The 25,182-nt window shown below is 43.9% G+C and overlaps 1 protein-coding gene across 2 annotated transcripts in view; it reads right to left on the reverse strand.

Moving 5' to 3' along the window:
* The window catches only part of Rgs6 (regulator of G protein signaling 6), a 610,193-nt gene that overhangs the window by 574,381 nt on the left and 10,630 nt on the right, over nucleotides 1-25,182 (reverse strand). For both annotated transcript variants that reach the window (XM_004649425.2, XM_045154255.1), the window contains exon 2: nucleotides 10,254-10,357. In XM_004649425.2, the coding sequence (XP_004649482.2) occupies nucleotides 10,254-10,337 (84 nt within the window). In that variant the 5' untranslated portion in view covers nucleotides 10,338-10,357. The remainder of the gene's footprint in view (nucleotides 1-10,253; nucleotides 10,358-25,182) is intronic.

Below are 25,182 nucleotides of genomic sequence, written 5' to 3' on the forward strand. Positions count from 1 at the left end.
ACAAATGCTAAAGGTTCCTTCAGACAAAAGAAGGGCAACGCAGGATGTTAGGAGGTGAGCACAGACATGTGCAGGAAAGAAAATTCTAAGAAAATCTACCTGGCCAGTACACTTAACAAATATAAGAAAGAATGTAATTGCAAAGTGAAAAAAAAAAAAAAAAAAACCTCTTGTAGGGTTTTAAAAACAAAGAATAGGGCTGGACAAATGGCTTAGCAGACAAGGCACTTGCCTGTGAAGCCTAAGAACACTTGTTCAAATCTCCAGGTCCCACGTAGCCAGACACAAGTGACAAATGTGCAATGTCACATATGCACACAAGGTGGCGCATGCATCTGGAGTTCATTCACAGTGGCTGAAAGGCCCTGGTGCACCCATTCTCACTCTCTCTCTCTCAAAAATAAAAATAATTTTAAAAAAAACTTTAAAAAAATGTAAAGAATATTCAACTTAATTATATCCCCAAATGGCAGTAGTCACCTTTTTCAAGGCAGTGCTTTGTTCTACCAGAGCTGACATCCAGAGAAGGAACCATGGATCATCACAACAGGATGTACCACCCTAACCACCGTCTTTGGTAGCTGTTGTATGTTACTTACCAGAAGCTGGCCACTGTCTGTCTTTTCACATGCCTTCCACTCCCTCCCTGGCATATACATTGTTAGACTTGAGATTGCTCATCCAGGGCTGGAGAGATGGCTTAGCAAAGGCAAAGGACCGCAGTTCAATTCCCCAGGACCCACATAAGCCAGATGCACACAGTGGTACACACATTTGGAGTTCATTTGCAGTGGCTGGAGGCCCCTGTGTGCCCATTTCTTTGTCTCTCTCTCTCACTCAAATAAATAAAATATTTTTCAAAAAGATTACTCATCCAAAGGTTTGTCCATTTTCTGCTTTGCTTTGCATTGGCAAACTGACAGTCTTTTAAAACAATCCTCTTATTGCTGATGATTCTGAGACCTTTATTTTCCTTCCACGAATGTCTATCAGCATGTAACTTTTCTTTTCTTACTCAAACTTGTGCCAAGAGGGAACTGATGGCCATTCAAGTTCTTTGTCACATAAGAACACTGCAAAGGAGTGTCAACAGTGAGAAAACTGTCAGCCAAAATGCAAAATCTCACTGTTTGAAGTAAAATGAGGGAGGAAAAAGGAAGATGACATGAAGCCTCAACACGCCAATGGCTTTTCAAATTTGAAAGTCATACTCACTGGAACATCAATTAAGTACACTGAGCTATCCCTACCCCCCAGCCCCCGCCGTACCATTGCTGAAAATGCCAGCCCTGTCACCACTGGCTGCTCTTTTGTCTCCTGCCAACCAAGAGAATAGGCTGGGACGCTGCTCTTCCAATGAGCCCATTCCTTGGAGAAAGGAAAATAGAACAGTTTTTCCCCCCAAGGCAATAAAAAATAGTTCAAGGGGCTGTGAAGATGGCTTAATTTTTACAGGTGCTTGCTTATAAAACCTGCCAGCGCAGGTTCAACTCCCAAGCCATCCACGTGAACTGGATGTAAAAAGTGATGCAGGGGCTGGAGGAATGTCTTAGCAGCTAAGGTGTTTGCGTGCAAAGCCAAAGGACCTGGGTTCGATTCCCCAGGACCCACATAAGCCACATGCACAAGGAAGCGCATGAGTCTGGAGTTCATTTGCAGTGGCTGCAGGCCCTGGGTGCACCCATTCTCTCTCTCTCTCTCTCTCTCTCTCTCTCTCTCTCTCTCTCTCTTTCTGCCTCTTTTGCTCTCTCAAATAAATAAATAAATAAATTTTAAAAAGTGATACAAACAGCTGGTGTTTGTTTACAGCAACAAGAGGCCAAGCTACATACACATGCACATACACACACACATACTTTTCAAACTTAAAAAAATAATAATGAAAAGAATCCTAAAATGCAGTCTGAACAGTTAAGTAAGTTACCCCAAACATTCTCTGAAGCCAGGCCTTAGGAAGTGTGTTTAATGTTAAGGAGAATGAAAGAAAATAAACCCTGAAGTTCAGACCAAAGATATACTTGTTTTAAACATTCTGAGTTAACTCTTGCCAAAGTTTTGTCTGGGATAAAGTGATTGAAAAAAGAAAAGTTTGGCTGGAGAGACGGCTCAGCGGTTAAGGCACTTGCCTACAAAGCCAAAGGACCCAGGTTCGATTCCCCAGGACAGGACCCATGTAAGCCAAATGCACAAGAGGGTGAACATACTGGAGATCATTTGCCACAGGCTAAGGACCTGGTGTGCCCATTCTCTCTCTCTACCTATTTCATTATCTTTCTCTATCTCTCAAAGGAACAAATAAGAAAATATTTTTTAAAAAAGAAATGGAAGCTATGAATGTATAGATAGAAACAAACATGTGGATTTTTCGTTTCTTGGGCTTTGTGTGATTCTGAGGCAGAGCCTCACCTAGCAGCCCGGGCTGGCCTGACAGTGGCAGCCTGCTCTGGCCTCCTGAGTGCTGGGATTGCTGCCCGTGCCACTGCGCCCAGCAGCCTCCCGTGGTTGTTGTCATGGTCACAGTTCTAGGGGTTGGGCCAGGGGTCTTATGTGTGCCACGCAAACACTACCACAGAGCCCACTTCGCTCAGCCTTTAAAAAAATATATATTTTGAGTCAGGGTCCCACTTAGTTGCCCAGGCTGATCTTGAACTACAAATCCTTCAGCCTCAGCCTCCCAACTAGGTAGGACGATCGTCTGTACCACCAGGCCCAGATAGAGGTCTTCATACGTTTAAGTCACAGGAACCCTAGAATGTCAGAACGGAGGGCTATCCTTGAGATCACTCAGCCTAACCAACCCCTCAATCTGCAAATGACAGAACAGGCTTAACAAGAGGAAGGGACAGGACATGGGTGACCGGACGCAAGGGGCTGGTGCAGCCCGGGACTACGCGTCGCTATCTCAGCCCAGTTCCACACTCCTGCAGCACTTTCAACTTTCCCGAATAAGCCAAGGCAGGGCCAGATAACCCAGTTCTATAGGAATTTTGTTCAAAGCTCCATCACAGTAGGCTTTCTGAGAACTCTCAGATGTAGCCTAGAGAATGGGTCTGTCTTTCCCTCTACTTACCTCCGATTCCTCCCACATCTTCCTGGATATCGAGTCCTATTGTATCTACCCCCCCCCAACACCTCTCACACATACTCCGTCACCTATACTGTCACTGCCACTGACGGGGGCGTCATTGTTCCTCCTCTGCATTTCTACAAAGTCTAAACTGCTCTCTGGCCTGCAACCCTACGTCATCTGGCACCTTGTTTCCAGCTTGAACTCCCCCACATGAACCTCACACTGAGGTTTTCTTCCCTTTCCCTTTTGCCCAGCACTTCTGCTGACAAGCAGAGGTCACAGGAGCCCTGTAGATAAACGCAGTCCACGTGGCTCAGCCTTCTGATATGTGGGTCTGGAAGCATACTGGTATAACATCCAAACTCCTTGACATGAGGCATTAGTTAGGTGTTTTATGATCTGGCCCTAACGTGTCTCTCTATCTTTACGTCTCAATACTTTAGCCTAGATCATTGAAAACAGCCACACAAAATTTACAAAATTCAACAAGTACACATCATACCAACCTCCCGACACAGGTAGGAGCTATTCCTTCAGCCTCCTAAACATTTTCTCCCCTATTCCACCAGCTCAATCCCTGTTCATCTCTTAAGAATAAAGGAAGGAAGGAAGGGGTGTAGCAGTTCAAGCCTTTAATCCCAGAGGCTAAACTTTCTCCAGGTCTGACTCTTCCAAGCTAGATTTTCCCTCTCTTGCTGCAGACCACAGCCGATGAGGCTAAGACAGTGCGGTGTTGGCTCTCTGGAGGTGTGCCTAAGCCAGCTATGGGGTCCCCAATAATGAGGGGAAGTGACTGTAGAGAATCACAGGCTAATAGAAAAGGAGTCGGCACATATAAACTAGCAAGAGAAGGGAGCCAGCAGTGACAGAGCTATATAATCTCCCTTGGCCACACAAGAATGTTGGCTTTCACTCAGCCCTTTAAAACCCTAATGAATCCGTGACACTATGCATTACTGGCAGTGCTGCTACTTCAAAACTTGCTTAACTGTTGTAATGTTTTCTTATTCATTTGAGAGAGAGAGAGAGAGAGAGAGAGAGGGGGGGGGGGCACACCAGGTCCTCTTGCCACTGCAAATGAACTCCAGACACATGCTCCACTTGGAGCATCTGGCTCTATGTGGGTACTGGGGAATCAATCCCCAGTCAGCAGGCTTTGCAAGCAAGCACCATTAACTACGGAACAAACTCTCCAGCCCAACTTTATGAAATGCATATAGCATACAAATATAATTTAAGCCTGGCGTGGTGGCACACGCCTTTAATACCAGCACTTGGGAGGCAGAGGTAGGTGGATTGCCATGAGTTCGAGGCCACCCTGAGATTACATAGTGAATTCCAGGTCAACCTGGGGCTAGAGTGAAACCTCAAAAAACCAAGCATATGTGTGTGTGTGTGTGTGTGTGTGTGTGTGGGTGGGTGGGTGTGTTTCTTTGCTTGCTTTTGTTTTTTGAGACAGGGTCCCATGTAGCCCAGGCTGTCCTCAAAATTGCTATGTAGCCATAGATAATCTTGAATATCTGATCCTCCTGCCTCTACCTCCCAATTACAGGTACATGCCACATTCTAGCCCAAGAAGATATCTAATGGCCACTATTAAATGTTGAATTGTCACTGCTGCTTGACAATGTTTGGGTTAATCTATCTATGACTGTCTAAAATATTTCCATAAAGATTCAAAAGACCTGAAGCTTTGAAGTCATTGCAGGAACATATGTGCCTGTTATTTAGTCCAATTCTCTCCTGCTTAACAGCGAATTTGAAGCCTACATATTCATTAGGCTGGTAGCAGCTCAGAGAGTTCAGATTTTGTCCTGTCTATCTGACAGCAGACACTGACTAGATTCCTTCTGCGTTGAAAACATGGAATGTTTTCCATGTTTTCAACGCAGAAGGAATCTAGTCAGTTGGTAAAGTACTGGTTGTACAAGAATGAGGACCTGAGTCCAATCATTGAAGCCACATTTTTTTAAAGCCAGGCATGGCTGCACATTTGCGATCTCTGCAGTGGAGAGGTGGAGACAGGTGCATTTCTGGGGCTCGCTGGTCAGCCAGTCTAGCCTAGTTGGTGAGCACCAGACCAACAAGAGATTCTGTTTCTATAGAAGGTGGACAATGCCTGAAGAATGAAGCCAAATATGTCCTCTGACCTCAGCACACATGCACCAACACACACACACACAAACACATACATACACACAGAGTATTTTGTAATCAGCCAAGGGAAGAAGGAGAGGGAGGTGAGGGAGAGATGAGAGGGAGGGAGAGAGGAAGATGAGGATAGGAGGAAGAGAGAGCCACACAGTAAGAACCAAGGCAGGGACCAGCCATTGAGCACCACGTACAGCATCTTCCAATTCCTTGCACTTCCTCCTGAGCCAATGCAAGGTCATGCTAAGCTATAATTTCCTCTGCTCACCTACTATGTAAGAACCCACAGTGCTACCAAATCAAATTACCACTGTAGTTGTAAATTTCTCTAGAGGTATTGTTAACAATACTCAGGGGTAAAAAAATCAAAAAAAAAATCAGAAAGCAATCTACTCTTCCTTAAATTTTTTCCTACTTATAAAAGAAAGTAAACATTCCAGAAAAATCTTCCAGAGATACAAGAGCACTGGTGCATAGACTGAAGCATTGGCATGACAAATGTAAGGAAGGTGACCTCTGCCCAGTCCCCAAGACAACATGAATGCCTTAGGTCTGATACTAGATACTGTCATTACTTAACTTAGTTGACGGCCGCTGTACCCCAACATGTGGTGCTAGCAGCTTGGGGCTGATAACGTGGGGGTGCTACAGTAAACACTAGGACCACTGGGCTCTCCACACAGTCATGTTCCCACTAGGAAATTGCTAGGGAGCCTTCTGCCATCCTTTTAGTTTTGCCATCTGTAAAATAAGGGTGTTGACTAGAAACTTGACAAGCCAATGCTACCAAAATCTTTAAGTTTCAATAGCATCTCAATACTTGGTTCTACATCCTGACAGATCTACAAGTAGTCCTAAAATTATAAAACACCAATTTCCCTGTGACTTCACACCATATATCCTACCTGGATGGCAGGGAAGGGACAAGCAAGCATTTAGGGCTTTCCTAGTTTCGTTGAGCACCAAATCCTCCTGGGATCATCTTAAAACTCAGATTAGATGGACCCAGCCCAGACACATAAAATTAAAATATCCTCTGGGGTGGGGTTGAAAATTAGTATTTTTAAATATTTTTTTAATTAATTATTTATTTATTTATTTGAGAGTGACAGACACAGAGAGAAAGACAGATAGAGGGAGAGAGAGAGAATGGGCGCGCCAGGGCTTCCAGCCTCTGCAAACGAACTCCAGACGCGTGCGCCCCCTTGTGCATCTGGCTAACGTGGGACATGGGGAACCGAGCCTTGAACCGGGGTCCTTAGGCTTCACAGGCAAGCGCTTAACCACTAAGCCATCTCTCCAGCCCGAAAATTAGTATTTTTATAAAGAAAATTTATATGGTGGGTCAATCCTTGTCCCATGGGCCACTTCTGATCATTTAACAGCCAAGAATAGCCGTGAATCTGACCCATCCCAAAATCATAACTTCCTTAAAGCCTTGAGAATTCCTTAGTAATTCAATTGCACAGTTATCAATCATTAGCTGCAGAGATGATAATGTCAGGTCTCAATGTCAAAAGGCTGGACACATCTGGGAGACAACCCTGATGGACAACTCACTTCACTGGACAATCCAATGGCCCAAGACCCTTAGGATTTTATAGAAAAGTTAGCAGGTCTGGACATGTTAATGAATAATTAAGGTTTTCTTTTAAATAGATCTTTAATGTAACCAATACATTTTTCATACACACCTCCAAAATGTGAATATGAATGATGAAAAACTAAAATGGAAATTCTGTTCAAGTCAATAAATAAATCATGCCTTGGGACAGTACAACTCTTCACAGTTAATGACCTGAAAACATGAAACCAAAATGAGTAATATTCGGGAAGGCTTGGGCTTATGAAAGCCACCTTTCATTATGCATACATCGGAAGGTTGCTGTCCTAAATAGTGTTTGAAAGTCACAATAATCATAGTTAGTCACAACATCTCATATGTTTCAAAAGAGCTAAACAAGAGGATTTTTAATGTTTTACCATAAGCAAATAATAACTGTTTGAGGTAAAGGATATAGTAGCCACAGTCTTGACCATTACACAATGTATGTGCATATTGAAAAATAATATTGTATTGCCACACACTGCAGTACAGTTACGTGTCAATCAAAAATAAGACAAGCAATATCACAATATTATGAGCATAATCATCCTACTTATCACTCAGAAGATTTCCCAGACACTCTGTATCACTACATTTGACATCTTAAACCGACACAACAGAAAACAAGCAAACATTTCCCTCTGAAAACATCTGTGTCAAGATAAACACACTACCAGCAGAAGAAAGGAGCAAAAATGAAAGCAAACTTTTTAAAATGTAAATTTTAACTGTGAATCTCTGAGAAAAGGCTTGGTTTGATGGTTGCAACCTTGGATAAAGGATTATACAAAAGGTCTCCCATAGAAAATCTTCAGATTTGACCTCGTCTTCAAGATTCATCCTGTGCTGAAGCATGTTATGGAGGCCAAGTTTTAGGTTATAACTACAGCCCTGGAAATAAAATTTTTAAAAAATTTATATGGTATTGATGACATTGACTGTCCCCATGGTTTAAGTGGGTTGTCAGCATGGAACTGAAATATTCCAGGAGTGTGCGCTCACAAAGGACGAATACACTCAGGCCTGGGGAGACGGCTTGGAGGAGGAAGCGCTTGCTGCACAAAGACATGAGTTTGGATCCCCAGAACCCACGTAGAGCCAGAGACCTAGCCTCAACAAGGTGGGAGGTGAGGACCGACGCCCGCGGCTGTCCTCTGACCTCCACATGCACACTGTATTATACACACATGCACACGTAAGTGTACACACATATGTACACACAAACATTTCAGAATATCAGCATGCATTATTTCTTCCTAACAGATTGAATATATGCAATTAGTTGCTCTTAGAGTAATTACTATAGCATAGCTCAAGAACACGTACACACACACACCCAGATGTAACACAGGCAAGGAAGCCTATTCCTATCGCTAGCGGTCATTCCCTGATGAACAAGGAAAACTGCTGTTTGCTTTTTAACAAATCCAGAAGAAAAGAGAAGCCTCTGCTACCATCCAAAAAGTAGAAACAAGTTCTCACAAACCCATAGGAAGCATTTACCTTTAACCTAATAGCAAACATCCTAGCAGAAAGATGTTCAGGTCACACGACTTTACATTTCCTGTCAACTTTTAATAATACAGGAATTTGCAATCCTACGAATGATATCTGTTTTATTTTGTCTTTAAAAAAGCCACTCACTACATACTTAGTAACAACACGACAGAGCTGACATTTATACACTGGAAAATCTGCTCCTTCTCCAAGTGTCACTGTCCCTATCAGACATAAAAAAAAAAAAAAGGAAAAGAAATATTTATTCTGGGCCACATTATGGGCCAAGATGGATATAAGACACCTTTGGTTATCTACATGGATTTTTACAACTTCCTCCTTGGATTTTCTTGTTGCCTTTTTCTCTTTACAGGTGAAAAAAATTGAGGTTCACAGCAGTTAAGTGGGTAACTTCAAGCTATAGCAGAAGGATGTGGGAGCTCGAACGCTAGCCTGATTCCACGCCCAGCGCTCCTGCTCTCCTGCCTGGGAGGAGAAGGCAGCGAGAAAGGACTGTCTTCTGTTGTTCGCCTCTGTACTGATGGCTTCCCTCAGTTCACACGCTTACTACAATCTAATTAGCAGCTATCTTACAGATAGGTTATCACAGCCTTCTCTTGTAAAACAAGTGCAAAATTTTACACCCAAAGCAAGGTTAATATGCGTGTTCTATTTGGCAAAGAAAAAGAGAGGAAAAAAATCACCATATTGATCATTCAGGAATATCCAGTTCAACATTGCCCCTGTAAGAAACTTTTAGATCAAACACAGTTATATAATGCATAGAACCCAGCAGCCAACTCAAATATTTAGCGAAAGGAAAATACGTTTAACCTGTTTCCTTATTAATAGATATCACCAAGTTAAATTTTCTAAGCATGAATAGTAATTATCACCTCAAATTCAACAAGGGCAACAATAAACGTGTGAGCCACATTTCCTTCCTTAAAATGTACCCCTCATATAAATATTTCTATTTGACTTAATAGCACTAATGTCTATCAGACACTATCTAACCCCTGGCAGGCCTGTGATTCCATACTCATGGGTTATCAAGTCATCTGTATTCCAGACTCTACTTTCTCCAACTGGTTTCTCCATTCCAAAGGGTATTGCCCCACCAGGAGAGCATCCTTCATAATCTCTTCACAAAAATGACCTTAAGGAGCTCCGCCTCATCCTGATGCCAATCCACGTGGCATAGTGGGGCAAGGCTCTGAATTCCCACCCTCAGCACACAGGGTTTCCGTAGATCAAACAGCCTCTGATTCAACACTCTACACTCTGGCTCCATCCAGCCTCTATCCTCTACCTCACCTCTCTATGCTCTCTGCACATCATCCCATGGCTGAGCTCATCAGTCCTGGGGACTGCTTAGTGTCCCAGGAGCTGTGCCTTTGTTGAATGGATTTGATCACCTGGTGGACTCTTCCCTTCTGTTTTCCCCATCAAGCAATCATACACACCTTTAAAACCCTTCCTCCACAAGGCCACCCCACCAGAGGCCGCAGTGATTCACCGCCTTTACTTTCCTTGTACTTGTTTCACAGATACGCAACTCACACTCAGTTCCAGGGGTCTGTGTACATCTTACGTCTGCCACCAACTTAAAGCATTGAACAGCCTCGGTATCTCATACCAGCCATACTCATATATACAGTGAGTTCAGAGAACTTTGATTAATAAATGTTGCATTGTGCTGCAACCTAAATGTTTCAGCAAAACTAAATGGCAGAAAATGTTTCATGTGTTCAATATGGAGGTTTCAAGTGTAATAAAACCTCATTTCTTTGATTTTTGAATTAGATATTGAAGAAGAAACATACTCCTTTACCAGTCAAAGCAGTTTAGGCAGAAAACATTACTATTAGCCATTGGTCTACCCTTAAGAGAATAGGACACACAGAGGCAGCTTGCCCAGCGTCTTACTTTGCAGTAGACTATCATGTTGGGAGAAGTCTCCTCTGGGTCAGCAATCCCCACTGCTTTCTGATCCCCGGATCCCTGAGCCATCCCGACTGTCTTCTCTGGTACTGCAAAAATAAATGAGTACACCGTTACATTATGACAGAATCATTTCTTTTTAAGAAAGCTTTGATATAAGAATAACTCGGTATCTCATGGCAGGTGGCATGAAAACAAAACATGATATAACTTCTTGTCCTTCTTCACTACTTAATTTTTTCAAGCTCAGGGTAGATTATGACTTTACTATCCATGTATTTCCTTCTAACCCCAAAGCAACATGTCTGTCACTTTCAGCCCAGAACTCCATCCCAAGAGTGCACATATGCCAATCCTAAGCTCCTTGTGACAGATGAAGCCACTCACTTTGATTACGAAAGCTCACTTTCTGGTTAATTCTATGCACTAAAATATGAATTTTTCATTATTCAAATGCAACTCAAGACGTCAAAAAAGATATTACCTCATAAAAAAACAGTTGCAATAAACAAAACAATTCAGAAAGCAATTGTCATCAAGGGGATGAGGCAAGGAGAAGCCTTACATAGTGCTGTGAGGAAGGCAAGATGGTACGGACACTGTGAAAACCAGTGACTCCTCAGAAGTTAAACAGCAGGTCAACACGTGATCTAGCAATTCCACTTTTACATACGTGCTCAAAGAAATGGAAAACAAATACTTCAATACTGGTACTAAAACGTTTATAGCACTATTTCTCACAATATCCATAAAGTGGGAAAGAGGCCAGATATCCACCAACACATGAATGGAATGGTATTCCATGAGCCATTATTCAGCTATAAAAGAAAAGAAGGGCTGATGTGTGCTTCAGTGTAGACAAACCCTGAAAATGCTCTGTCCCATGGAAGAAGCCAGGCAGGAAAGGTCATAGAGTGTTTGAGTCTATGTTTCTTAAAACAAAAAAGTAAGTTAATAGAGAAAGAAAACAGTCGGTGGTTCCCAGCAGCTAGGGAAAAGAGAAAGTAGGGTGACTCCTTGGCAAATATAGGGTTGCCTTCAGAGATGGTGCAAATATTTTGAAACTAGAGCAAAGTGGAAATTGTAGAATACTGGGAAAATTACTAATACCGCTGAATTATATACTTGTGTTGTTTATATTTCACCATAATTGAGAACAAATGAATGTGGTCGCTTTGGCCTTTTTAGAGACCTAGAAAGATAACAGTGAGATAACAACCAACATAGGGGACCTGAAAGTAATGAGACAGGTTCAATTCTTGGTGTGACATTGAAGTTGCTGTGAGACCTCGAGCAAGGTAAGGAACACATTGAATTCCCTTTGAAGTTTCCCTTTAGAATGAGCATATTGAATGCCTGCTCCACACTCGGAACCAGACCAAGGAAACTTCTTCTACATTTTGTTCACCAGTAAATGTGAATTCCACAGAGCACCTCACAGGTAAGGGAAAACAGGCTGACTGATGAAGCATAGGAGAAAGCTATAAAAGTCCTTTATAAATGTTACCACTAATCTAAGAGCCCGCCTGAGTTATCTGGACAAATTTCATAAGCTTTTCATCAACGTTAACTTTTATAAATACCATATATTTTAAAGGCCATTCCATTCAAAATAAAAAAAAAAACCTCAGGAAATATTCTATCATAAAATAAGTTGGTATCAAAGGTCATTCTATAAAAAACAAATGTGGCTGGAAATTAAAGACCGGTCGTTGTAATTTATGTGAGGAATGTCACTGCCAAAAATAATGCATTTGGGTGATGGCGACATGCTTTGGTCATTATTTATGAATTAGCATGTGTTTTCAAGTCAGGTTACATGAAAAAGGGAAGAGGATCATTATATTCTATCTAGTCAGCTGGGGCAGGATTTCTATGAATGGAGTGCTACGAGGCAACGCTGAGCATTGTTCTAAGTGAACACACTGTCACGCAGTGACACACCCCTCGCCTGCCTGCTCCTTCACCCGAATACAGAATATGGCTGAGCATAAGATCCAATTACATCTGCTCATTTTTCCGTGGAACAGAGCCCTTTTGGGTTTCCAAGGCTTTGGTTGAAAATGAACATTTTCACTCTAATGAGCTTATTCTCCTCCACCTAGAGAGCTGGGTTATAAAAGAAGCGAGGTTTGGGGATGACCTAGAAAGGAAAACTGGGGCCTCCTTGGTCTTTGTCCCAGCCACCAGCAGCAAGAGAAGCATCTCTGTGCTACGGGGGCTGACAGCCAGGCCCTCCAGCCACTGAGGAAGGGCAGAGTCTGTGACAGGGACTTCAGTGAGTCCAGTTTTCACTAGAAAAGCTTCTATTTTGGGTTCCTCTACCGACCCATTCTGAAACTCAGACAAGCTGTCTAATTTTTGTGTCTAGAAAGAATAATTTCTAAAATAGTAAGTTAGCTACCTGCTAGGCCACATGTCAACAAATGCTAGCAAGACCTGGATGTAGACCCTGTGTGGGTAAGGGTTTCACGAATAAGCTCACTGAGCAAGATGCTGAGGAAATTGGGCAAGTGGATTTTCATTTATTACAGCCTGTTCTAAAATATTCCTTTGAGGAGCTGCGGAGAAGTCCCCATACATAAAGTGCTTGTTGCACAAGCACAAGGACCCACAAAAAAGCTGGGTGTAGTGACCCACACTGTGCAATCCAGCACCGAGGAGGTGAAGCTAAGATCCCTGGGTCCAATGGCCAGCCAGTCTAGCCTAACTGGGCAAGCCCTGGGCCATTAACAAGCCCCGTTTCAAAGGAAAGGAAGGGAAGGCAAGAGGAAGGAGGAAAGGGACATGGAATTCTTGAGGCTCGCCTCTGGCCTCCACACGCACATACACACATTGAAATCTGTTTCTTTTTTTTTTTTTTTAACTTGCAATGTTCAACTTTATTTTGTTCCTTATCTTTTGAAAGTGAAAAGAAATAATACTGAGTCAATTTCTTTTTTTTAAAGTATTTGTTCTATGCATTTATAAGCCTTAAAGTTACTCTAAGATTGCAAAAGAATTAAGAGTACCTTTCCCACATTTTTGAACAATTCTTGGAGTTTTCTGGTCCAACTTGTTTCTCTTAAGCAAACCACAACAGAAATAAACAGGACTATTTTTACTTGAAAAGAGAAGACCAGAACCTTCTTCATCTTATGCAAATGTTTAACATATATCACAGCAAACAATCCAGGGACTTTACAATATTATTACATGTTTTTATGAAGCACATGTAATTCCCTTTAATAATTAAAACACACACACAGTGTGTTGGCTTAGCGGTTAAGGCATTTGCCTACAAAGCCAAAGGATCCAGGTTTGATTCCTCAGGACCCATATAAGCCAGATGCACAAGGTGCCTGTGCGTCTGGAGTTTGTGTGCAGTGGCTGGAGGCCCTGGCACACCCATTTTCTCTCTCTGTCCTCTCAAGTAAATAAATGAAATTTTTAAAATTTTTGTTTATTTTTATTGATTTATTTGAGGGTAACAGATAGAGAAAAAGAGGTAGAGAGAGAGAGAGAGAATGGGCATGCCAGGGCCTCCAGCCACTGCACACAAACTCCAGACACGTGTGCCACCCTGTGCATCTGGTTTATGTGGGCCCTAGGGAATCGAGCCTCACACCAGGGTCCTTAGGCTTCACAGGCAAGTGCTTAACTGCTAAGCCATCTCTCCAGCCCCCCATTTATTTTTTTGAATTTTTGAGGTAGGGTCTCACTCTAGCCCAGGCTGACCTGGAATTCACTCTGTACTCTCAGGGTGGCCTCGAACTCATGGCGAGCCTCCTACCTCTGCCTCCCGAGTGCTGGGATTAAAGGCATGCATCATCACGTCCTGCTTTTTTTAAAAAAATAAATAAATAAAAGAAACCATGCTAATGATGTTATTTTCCTTTAAATCTTCACAGCACAGAAACAAGTAAACTTGAAAATGTGCATAGACCACACACCTAGCAGTCTCCAGGAAGAGACACAATATAGCTGGGCTCATCAGACAGGCCCACCTCTGAGCCTAGGCTCCAACACTGACGAGCTGTGTGATCCAGGACAAGTTACTTCAGCTCTGAGTGTCTGTATCTCCTCGCCTGCCACAAAGCACGGTTACCACAATGGAAAGCCCTCTGACTGGAGGGACCTGGATTTCCCTCGCTCCGCAGCTAATAACCCACGTCAAGCCACAGTGTCTCTCAACCTCCCTTGTAAAACCAGCACCTTTACAATTCCAGCTCTCATTCAGAATCTCAGAACTTCCACTTCCCCACTTGCCTGCACAGATTCTGCCAGCATGTTCCATGCCACCCCTCTTTCCTCACCTCTGCCTATGTTGTTGTTTTTTTTTTTTTTTTTTGAGGTAGGGTCTCACTCTGGCTCAGGCTGACCTGGAATGAACTATGTAGTCTCAGGGTGGCCTCGAACTCACGGCGATCCTCCTACCTCTGCCTCCCGAGTGCTGGGATTAAAGGCGTGCGCCACCACGCCCGGCTCACACCTCTGCCTATGTGCTATCCCATCTCCCCTACTTATGAGAGCGCAAGTGCTAAGCATCTCAGAGAACAACGAAAGTTCTGAGGGAGGGTATTCCCAGTTCTCCTGACTGAGCAGCCCTCCTCTCAGAGCGGTTCTGGTACGACCACCACCCACCGGTGGGCTCCGGGCACTTCCCCTGCGCTCCCAAGGCAGATACACGAAGTGAGCCTCTGCTAACCTCCCTGCTGGGCCTGGGGCCAGACAAGCACATCAGACCTCCGAGAGCTTCCAGAGTCCAGGATTTGTGGCCGACATGTGCACAGCCAGGACTCTGCACTGTGAAGGGTGCTCAATGCTGATGGCCCAGAGCAGGAGAGGAAGCTGAGGAGGATAGCCAGGGCCTGGACAGCCTCAAAACAGCACAAGCACAGGGAAGCGCCCCGAAGCCCAGGCGTGGCTCAGCACCACACCCCACACTCAAGAGGGGAAAGGTCAAGGTGATCCAAGGTCAGAAAATGAAGGGGGAGTCAGCCGGGTGTGGACAGTGAGGTAACGGGGAAACATTGCGTGCGGATTTGTCAGAGGTTTCCTCTACCACGAGGCAGACCCCATTAACGGGTAGGCGTGTTGTCAGTAGGGTTCACCCCTGCCCCTGGCACACAGAATGGGGACTGGCACCAAGTGGTTACCCATATAGTTTGGAATGAATGATGAAGCTGGTAAGATTCCAGCCAGATGCAATACACTCTGGAGCATTCATCTGACAACCACATCATGAAAACTACAGACTTGGGGCTGGAGAGATGGCTTAGCGGTTAAGTGCTCGCCTGTGACACCTAAGGACCCCAGTTCAAGGCTCGATTTCCCAGGACCCACGTTAGCCAGATGCACAAGGGCAGGCACACGTCTGGAGTTCATTTGCAGTGGCTGGAGGCCCTGGTGTGCCCATTCTCCCTCTCTTTATCTGCCTCTTTCTTTCTCTGTCGCTCACAAATAAATAAATAAAAATGAACAAAAGAAAATTTTAAAAAAAAAACACTACATAGTTGGAATGCCAGTACTCAGGAGGATCACAAGTTTGAGGCCACTTTGATTATATAGCCAGTGCAAATCCAGTCTAGATTACAGAGTGAAACCCTGTCGCAAAAATAAACAAACAAACAAACAAAATGAGGCTGAGATACCTCAGTAGGTAAAGTGCTTGTCATGCAAGCATGAGGACCTGAGTTCGGATCCCAGCACCCACATACAATATTGGGTGTGGTGGTGAGTTCCTAAAATCCCAGCACTAGAGAGGTGGATACAAGAGACCCCTCGGCTTACTGGCTAGCTGGTCTAGCTGAATTATTGAGCTCTGGGTTCAGTGAGAGAGCCTGTCTCAAAAGAATAAGGCAGAGATTCATTAAGGAAGACACCAACATCGGCCTCGGGCCTCCTCACACATGAACACACGTGCATGCACACCTCATACACACGCACGTGCAAAAACGAAAGCCCAACAGATAAGACCTATGCATGGTTTCCACTGGGCTTACAGCTACGGACCGGCCACAAACCCAAGAATACAGCTGTGAAATTTGTAAGCCACTTGGGCAGGAAGGCAGAAGAGCACAGTAAGGAGGGACCTTGGGAACGATGGAGACACCACGGGGTTAGCAGACTCAACAAACGCTTTGAAAGTCAGGACTGGCAGGTGCTTCAAACCTGACCTGTATTGGTAACTTGCAGTTACAACCATGCACACTGTTTTCTCTTCAATCCGGCCCCTCTGGAGCAAGCAAAGTCAGTAAACAGTGCTGAGCAGAGAAGGAGGGAGGGACCTCAGCCATGTGGAGAACGGAGTTTGGAGTCATCCAGCATCCCGTCTCAGTGCTGGCCTCATGAAGCCGGCTGTGTGGGCTTTGGCACTTAAAGATCTACCCCCAAGTCCAGCTACTACATGGGGATGCTTCTGAAGAGGGGTAGGATAAGATATATATATATGTGTATATATATATGTATGTATATATAAAACAAAAATAAAAATAAGCCAGGCGTGGTGGCGCACACCTTTAGTCCCAGCACTTAGGAGGCAGAAGTAGGAGGATCACCATGAGTTCAAGGCCATCCTGAGGTTACATAGTGAATTCTAGGTCAGCCTGAGCTGGAGTGAGACCCTACCTGGAAAAACCAATGTGTGTGTGTGTGGGGGGGGTGTATACACGCATATATATTAATTAAAATAAATAAATAATCTAAGGAAGATTGGAGAAACTAACTCATTTTGCTCCAGGCCAACATTGGCTGAGTAAAAACTCTTACATCAGGGCTGGAGAGATTGCTTAGTGGTTAAGGCACTTGCCTTTAAAGCCAAAGGAACCCAGTTTGACTTTCCAGGGCCCAGGTAAGCCAGATGCACAAGGCGGCACATGCACCTGGAGTTTGTTTGCAATGACTGGAGGCTCTGGCGCACCCATTCTCTCTCTGTCTCTCTATATATTCCTCTTTCTCTCTCCTAAATAATAAATAAATTAAAAATACTTTTTAAATAATCTTACATCAGGACCAGACAGAAGCCACCTCATATGCTGAATCTGCACATTCAGAACCAAAGCTTCAGGAAGATTCCGGCCTCCTCAGGTGATGGAGATGCAGCACAAGAGGCGGGGGGTGGGGGACACCCTCTTCCACACCGCGCTGCCGCGCAGACCATCACCACACACCGCTAAAAGCCTTCAACACCAGGCCTGTCCATCTCAGGGCTGAGCCCTCACATGCCCAGCCAGGGAAGTGCCATGTGTGGAGGAAATCAGACCCTGACCACAGCGCAGCCTGGATACTCCGTTGCTGAGCAAGTCTTTCTGTTGATGTCACCTCTCCTCCTCCACACTGTTCCAAGCACGGCACTCGCCTCTACCCAATAAAACCAGTGGATTTCATCTTGACGTCAGCCGTGTTAAGTATCCCTGTAAAACAATTTTACAATCTGTGTGCTAACTGAGTGGTACAAGCTTGTTTATATAACTCTAATCTGACTTTGTGGACAGGAACCTAGAGGAAAGGAGGAAAAATAACAGTTCCATAGAAGGTCTACCAACCAACTTGACATTTCCAGTGTATTCAAAGTGCAAATGCCCAGTGATAGATCAAGTGTCGGTTTCAGGTACTGGACAAGTGACCTTTAAAAAAACAAAAGGTGATATGGGCTGGAGAGATGGCTTAGCGGTTAAGCACTTGCCTGTGAAACCTAAGGACCCTGGTTCGAGGCTCGATTCCCCAGGACCCACGTTAGCCAGATGCACAAGGGGGTGCACGCCTCTGGAGTTCGTTTGCAGTGGCTGGAAGCCCTGGCATGACCATTCTCTCTCTCTCTCTCTCTCCATATATATATATATATATATATATATATATATATATATATATATATATATATATATATATATATATATATATATATAAAATCTGCCTCTTTCTCTCTCTGTATGTCACTCTCAAATAAAGAAATAAAAATAATGAAAAAAAAATTTTAAAGGTGATAATGTCAGGTGTGGTGGCACACCCCTTTAATCCCAGCACTCTGGGGACTGAGGTAGGAGGACTGCCATGAGTTCGAGGCTAGCCTGGAGCTACAAACTGAGTTCCAGGTCAGCCTGGGCTTGAGAGACCCTGCATTGAAAAAACAAAATGAGGGCTGGAGAGATGGCTTCGCGGTTAAGCGCTTGCCTATGAAGCCTAAGGACCCCAGTTCAAGGCTCGATTCTCCAGGACCTACCTTAGCCAGATGCACAAGGGGGCGCACACGTCTGGAGTTCCTTTGAAGTGGCTGGAAGGTCTGGCGCACCCATTCTCTCTCTCTCTCTCTCTCTCCCTATCTGCCTCTTTCTCTCTCTGTCACTTTCAAATAAATAAATAAAACTGAACAAAATTTAAAAACAAATATTTTAAAAAAGAACAAGAAAAAGAAAATGAAATGAAATAAAATAAAAATAATCGTTTCAAAGGTGATATCACTGAACTTCTAAAGGCCAGTATCAGTGGGGCCGCTGGGCCCCCAGGGTTTGGCTGGGATATAATTTCCTGTTCATTTCAGGACTTCAGTTAGTAGTCCCCAAAAGTAGGTCCAGGGAAGTGAACCAGACTAATACCTCAAAATAACCCTGGGGTGGCAGGAATTAAATAGACAATTTTTTTGGTTCCCATGTATGCTCCAGAAATTCTGATCCAGTGGCCTGTGGCCATCCCTGGAGATTAGGCATCTTCATGCTCCCTGGGTGATTTGGACGCATAGTCAGGCTTGGAAGCCACTGACCTGGATCCCGTTCACCTGGTCCCTCATCTCGCCACATGCCGCCTCAGGCTGGGCAGGTGCTGATGCACAGTTCCTAAAGGCTCCTCTGTGTCAAGGCAGAAGGTCAACATCACAGCTAAAGCAAGGGCTCCAGGGCCAAAGATCTGACTTGCAATCTCAGCTATGTGGTTTAAGTGGCATGTGTTTGTGAGCAGCAGTTACTCCCCTGAGCCTTGCCTTACTCATCTATCAAATGCAACAAATGGAGCATGGTGGCACACACCTTTAACCCCAGCACTCAGGAGGCTGAGGTAGGAGGATCCCTGTGTGTTTGAGATCAGCTTGGGACTACAGAGTGAGTTCTAGGTCAGCCTGAGCTGGAGTGAGACCCTACCCCCCACCCCCCCCAAAAAAAATTAAGCCAGGCATGGTGGCACTCGCCTTTAAATCCCAGAACTTAGGAGGCAGAGGTAGGTGGATCGCTGTGAGTTCAAGGCCACCTTGAGACAACATAGTCAATTTCCAGGTCAGCCTGAGCTAGAGTGAGACCCTACCTCAAAAAACAAATAAATAAATACAGCAAGAAAAAAAAATCTATGATAAAATGGAACAAATGTTTATCATCCTGGGGCAGAGGTCCTCAGCCTTGCCTGCTCCTTGGGATCAGCTGGGCAGCTGGGTAAGAAACAGCAATGGGTGGATGGCATCATTTCTGCTCTGTAGATGGAGAGGTTGAAGCCTGAAAACATAGCATAGGTAACTTACCCAAAGCAATATAACTTACACAAAGAGCTAAAAGGGAATTCCAGCTCAGAACTGAATCCTATGTCCATACTGTCTCCAACATGTCCGCCTTGGTCTCCGGTGAAATCACCTACAGAGTCATGCCCGAAACCTAGTGGATCTCAACTGATGTGTTCCCCTCATCCCACTCCCTAGTGTATCAGGGAAGCTGATGATCTCATGCCAAGCCCACCACAAGGCATCTAAAGCAACACTATCCTCAAAGTTACGCAGCTGCCTGGCAGCCTAAACAAATTAGTCTACCAGAGCTGCTTATAAAGAAAACCGTTTTTGCATTCCATATGTTAAACGAAGTTCCTAAAAACGAAGCTGAGAGGAGGAGGCGGAAAGCTCACCACGTGACAGGCTTCGCTTGGCCCTGGGTGGACCCAGGCTTCCTCCTAGCAGAGCTGTGGGCTCCATGTTGCTCGGAATTCTGCTTCTCTATAGACTGTGCCCCCACACGCTCCCCTATAAATGGGATGATAACACGCCCACTGTGTCCTTCCACCTCCTCGCTGAACTTTGACCTTTGTGACCTTAATGGGAAGGTGCCTTCTCCCAGAGCCATGCGGTCTGCACCCCAGGTATCTCAACACCAGTGGGTAGGGGAGGCATTCTCCTGTTGTCATTGCTGTGTCAAATGATTTCCTACCCGTTGGCTGCACACACCCCTGCTCCAGTGATCTCAGACCCTCCACCTGGCTGGTTTCTCCCAGCCTCACTGCTTCCAGCTCTCCGTTCTCCTTCTCCCTCTCTCCTCTTCCTCTTTCTCTCTCTCTCTCTCTCTTCCTAATAAATAAATATTAAAAAAGAAAGAATGACAAAGACTTCCCTCCAAGGCTCAGGGACCACTGGGGAAGAAGTGGCAGGAAGAATGTAAAAGCCAAAGGAAGCAAGGACTGCTTACAATACTGTCGTCTAGATGCAAAATGGCCTTGGTATTCATGACCTCACAGTTGGCTGATGCTACCACACAAGATGTGCATAAAAGGAGAAGAAAAAAAAAATGATGCCATCAAAATAGAAGAGAGAATAGTGGGAAAGAAGGGATTTGGTGAGGGGAGAATTGTGAAAGGGGGAAAGAGAAGGTGGTGGGGGATTATGATCATGGCATATTGTTTATATGGAAGTTAAAAATAAAGAATGAGAAAAAAGAGTACAGGGACCATCTAAATGGGGGGCGGGAATTACAAACACTTCTCATCAGACACCAAGCAAGCAGGAATGCACAATGAGATACTTTCAGTGTTGAAGAGGGAAAAATTCTCCTCCTAAGAATTTCACATGCAGTGAAATTATCCTTTATATGTGAAGAATAGAAAATAAGAACATTCTCAGCAAGCAAAAGCAGGAAATTTAATCACCCACAGACCTACCATGCCATAATAGAAGGTCTTCAGGTGCAGGGCAATGGTATAACTCAGAAACTTGGGTCCACAAAAGGGAAGTATGTCAGAGAAGAAATAAAGAGAAAATGAAAATCTTTAGCTGGACCTGGAAGTACACACCTGCAATGCCAGTGCTCAGGAGGCTGAGGCAGGAGGATTATGAGTTTGAGGCCAGCCTAAACAATGTAAAAATACCCTGTCTCAAAAAAATCTTCTTTTCCTTATGCATAACTCAACTAAAGAAAGTAATACACCCTTTTAAACAATGTTCATTAGACAGAAATAAAATCAAAGACTAGCATATCAATGCCTGTTAGGCTCTGGCTGAAACAGCCCTTGATATTCAACTCATCCAAAAGGCAGGAAACTAGAGCCAATGGACCCCTCATCTGATGACTGTTTTTGTGTGGTCTGCATGCAAGGAATTTTTACAAATATTTTAGATAGCTGAAAAAAAGTTGAAATAATATTTTCTATCACATGAAATTTGAGTTTGTGTCTAAAAATGAAATTTTATAAATAAACACCCATTTGTTTATCTATTACTTGTGATGGGGAGTTGAATAACTTCACGAGCGAGTGTATGGGCCCCCGAGTCCAATCAATTCATTATTTAGTCCTTACATTAAAAAGGTTCCTTTTTGAGAAATAAGGCCCGGCTCTTTATGTTTCAGAGGGTGACAGGAAGGACTGGAGAGGCCAGGTTAGGTTAGTAACTGAGGCAGCATTAGTGCTTGGGTGGGTGTCAAGACTGCAAATGTGTCTCGTGTTTCATTTTCTAAGTATGGGATGCAAAAGAATAGTTTCTAGTACTGCTGTGTGTAAGGAACGCGGAAGTGAGTTGTGTGGTTCTCTCATCTCTCATAGACGGCTAAAGAAGCAGGAGCAAGCAGGAAGCTGAGCCAATTTCTATACACAGAAAGGGGTGACTAAGAGATGAAGAGGATGGGGTGTTCCCAGGGGACCCAAGGAGAAAAGCAGATTCCTACTGGTGTATTTTAATAATGGCAGCTTTCCTTGGGATTTCGTTGTTTTCTTTCTTTTTAAAGAACAGGTAAGGTGATTGGCACACTTCATACCATAAAGTGAGGAGTTGTGTAACCTGTACAGCGTCTCTCCTGTGACTCCGTTAAGTATAAACATGGAGCAGTGATGGGCTTTCACCTTGGTTTAAGATAGCAGAACTCAACAAAAGGAAAAAGCTTGGGCTGGAGAGATTCTGGCTCAGTGGTTAAGAGCACTTCCTATGCAAGCATGAGAACTTAGGGAGGCCTGAGACGAGCCGAGTTCAAATCCCCAGAACCCACATCACATCACACAGCTCAGATCCATCACACTTCCATAACTCTAGATCCACTGGGCAGCAGAAATGAAAAATCACCTGAGTGGCAAATCCTGGGATTAGTAAAAGACTCCCACTGAAATAAGAATGGGCAGAAAAGTGACAGAGGGGACAGCACCCAACATTCTGCTCAGTCTTCCACAGGGGAGCAAACCCCACCACAGGTGAGCACACGGGGTGCCTAGGGACACACGCCCAAGCATACACACACACACACACACACATCACACATACCACATTTCACACAGACACATACCACATCTCTCTCTCACACACACATAGTACATCACACACACACATCACACAAATACACCATATTCACACACATCAAATGCACACACAATCTCACACACATACATCACACACACGTATACATCATATCATGCGTGCACACACACATCACACACACACACATCATGCACACACACCACTAACACATCGCACTCACACACAACGCATCTCACACACACACATCACGCACAGATCACATGCACGCACCGCATCTCTCACACACACAAAAACAAAAGGAGAAAAATCTCTTCACAAAGCTCACCAGGCAGGAGCAAATGTCAGTCAAGGACATAACGACTGGGTAGGTTCGGGGCAGCTGTTCTGTAATGTCGCCTGCACCGTACAAATGGAGGAGAAAAGCAGCATAGTTAGAATGGACCAGTTCCTCCAATGAAGACCGAGCTTGCAGCAGACCAACGGCCGGGAAGAACCAGAAAAGCTGTGTGAAATATAAAAGAGCCCCCAAGGCAATGAAGACGTAGAGAACAAGACCCGAAGGGGAAGGGAAGCGTGGAGGTGAGCCGGACAGTCCACGTAACTATCACTTCAAGTTCAACTTCTATCCAAGAAAATATTCTCAGGAAAGAAAAAGAAAAAGTATTTTAGGGAACTTGGTTAATCTGATAAAGGGCATTTCCAAAACATTTCAAACCATCATAGAACTAATAGCCAAACTTTAAAACCTTCCCCCTGCAATCAGAAATAAGATACTATTTCTATCTGCCATGTTCTTAAAACTCACAGCCAACATAGCAGCCAAGCTAAAGAAATAAATGTCACAATAATTAGAAAGGAAAAAGTAAAGTATTATTTCACAGATAATATGAATGTATTCATGGACTACCCACAGTAATCTAAACCATACTACTTGAAGAAATAAATTTAACAAAGTCACTCTGAACAAAGACAATCAACAAACTTCAACTCTATTTCTATGTATTAGCAGCAAATGATTTAAAATAGGCTTCTTAAGGTATAATTTATGAATATCAAATAACTTCAAATGCTCAGGATATTTCAAAAGGTGTGCAATGCCTTTATACCACAGAGGGACGCAGGAAGGAAAGAGTAAATGGAGAGCAATGTCATGTTAATGGATTGGAATATCATAGTGATGCCATTAACTTATTCTCAATTTGGGCCAGAAATCTAATGCATCTCAAGCAAAAATGCCATCAAGAGATGACTTTAAAAAGTATGTAGTAATATTTAGCCTGGGAAGATGGCTCAGCCAGTGGAGTGTTTGCCGTTCAAGCATGTGGACTTCAGCGAGGATCACCCACACCCACGCACAAGCTGAATGTGGTGACATGTGCCTATGATCCCAGCTTTGGAGAGACAGAGACAGGAGGGTCCCCAAGGTTAGCCAGTCTAGCTGAATCAGTGAACTCTAGGCTCAGCGATGGACTGACTGTCTCAAAAAATAAGGCGAAGCTGGAGAGACACCATAGAGGTTAAGGTGTTTGCCTGCAAAACCTAAGGTCTCAGGCTTGATTCCCCAGAACTCACTTAATCCAGCTGCATAATGTGGCACATGCATCTGGACTTTATTTGCAGTGGCTAGAGGCCCTAGCATGCCCATTCTCTCTCTTTATCTGCCTCTTTCTCTCTCTTTCTCAAACAAATAACATATTTTAAAAAAATAAGGCGGAAAGTAGTAGAGAAAACAAAACCCAACATCAACCTCTGGTCTCCACACTCACATGCAAACACACATACATACATTTGCACATCACACGCACCTACATACATATGAAGACTCATACACACACATACAGAACATGTATCTAGTAACAGAAATGGCTAAAAGTTAGCTAGGCGTGGGTGTGCCGGGACTTCTAACCAGTACAAACAAAATCCAGATGCACACGCCATTTTGTTTTTTGAAAGAAGAATCTCGGGGTAAGGGTTCTGCTCCGTGGCAGCTTGTCCCTTGGTTCAGCCCCCAACGTCACAGGGGAGAAAAAAAGAAAGATACTACCATTCTATATGAAAGCCAATTCACTAGAACAGTAAGCAATAAACACATAGGGGTGCCACAAAAGAAAAATGAGAGAAGTGGGGGGACCACCATCACATGCCTGCTTTCCCTCTGACCTGATTCCAGAAGAAAAGCTGCTACTAAGAAGCATGGCAGAAAAAAGGGTCAATCCACCATCAGCAAAGTGGTGACCCCAAAACACGCAATCATCATGCACATCCACTGGGTAGGCTCAAGAAATGCACCCTACGGCCTTCAAAAGCATTTGGAAAATTGCCAAGAAGGAAATGGGGGAATCAGAAGTGTGTGATGATACCAAGTTCAACAAAACTATCTGGAAACAGGAGTAAAAAATGTCCCATATCACATCCCTGTGTGGTTATACAGGAAATGTAATAAGAATTAATATT

Source organism: Jaculus jaculus, chromosome 7 (genome assembly GCF_020740685.1).
Source record: "Jaculus jaculus isolate mJacJac1 chromosome 7, mJacJac1.mat.Y.cur, whole genome shotgun sequence".
NCBI classification, from domain to species: Eukaryota; Metazoa; Chordata; class Mammalia; order Rodentia; family Dipodidae; genus Jaculus; species Jaculus jaculus.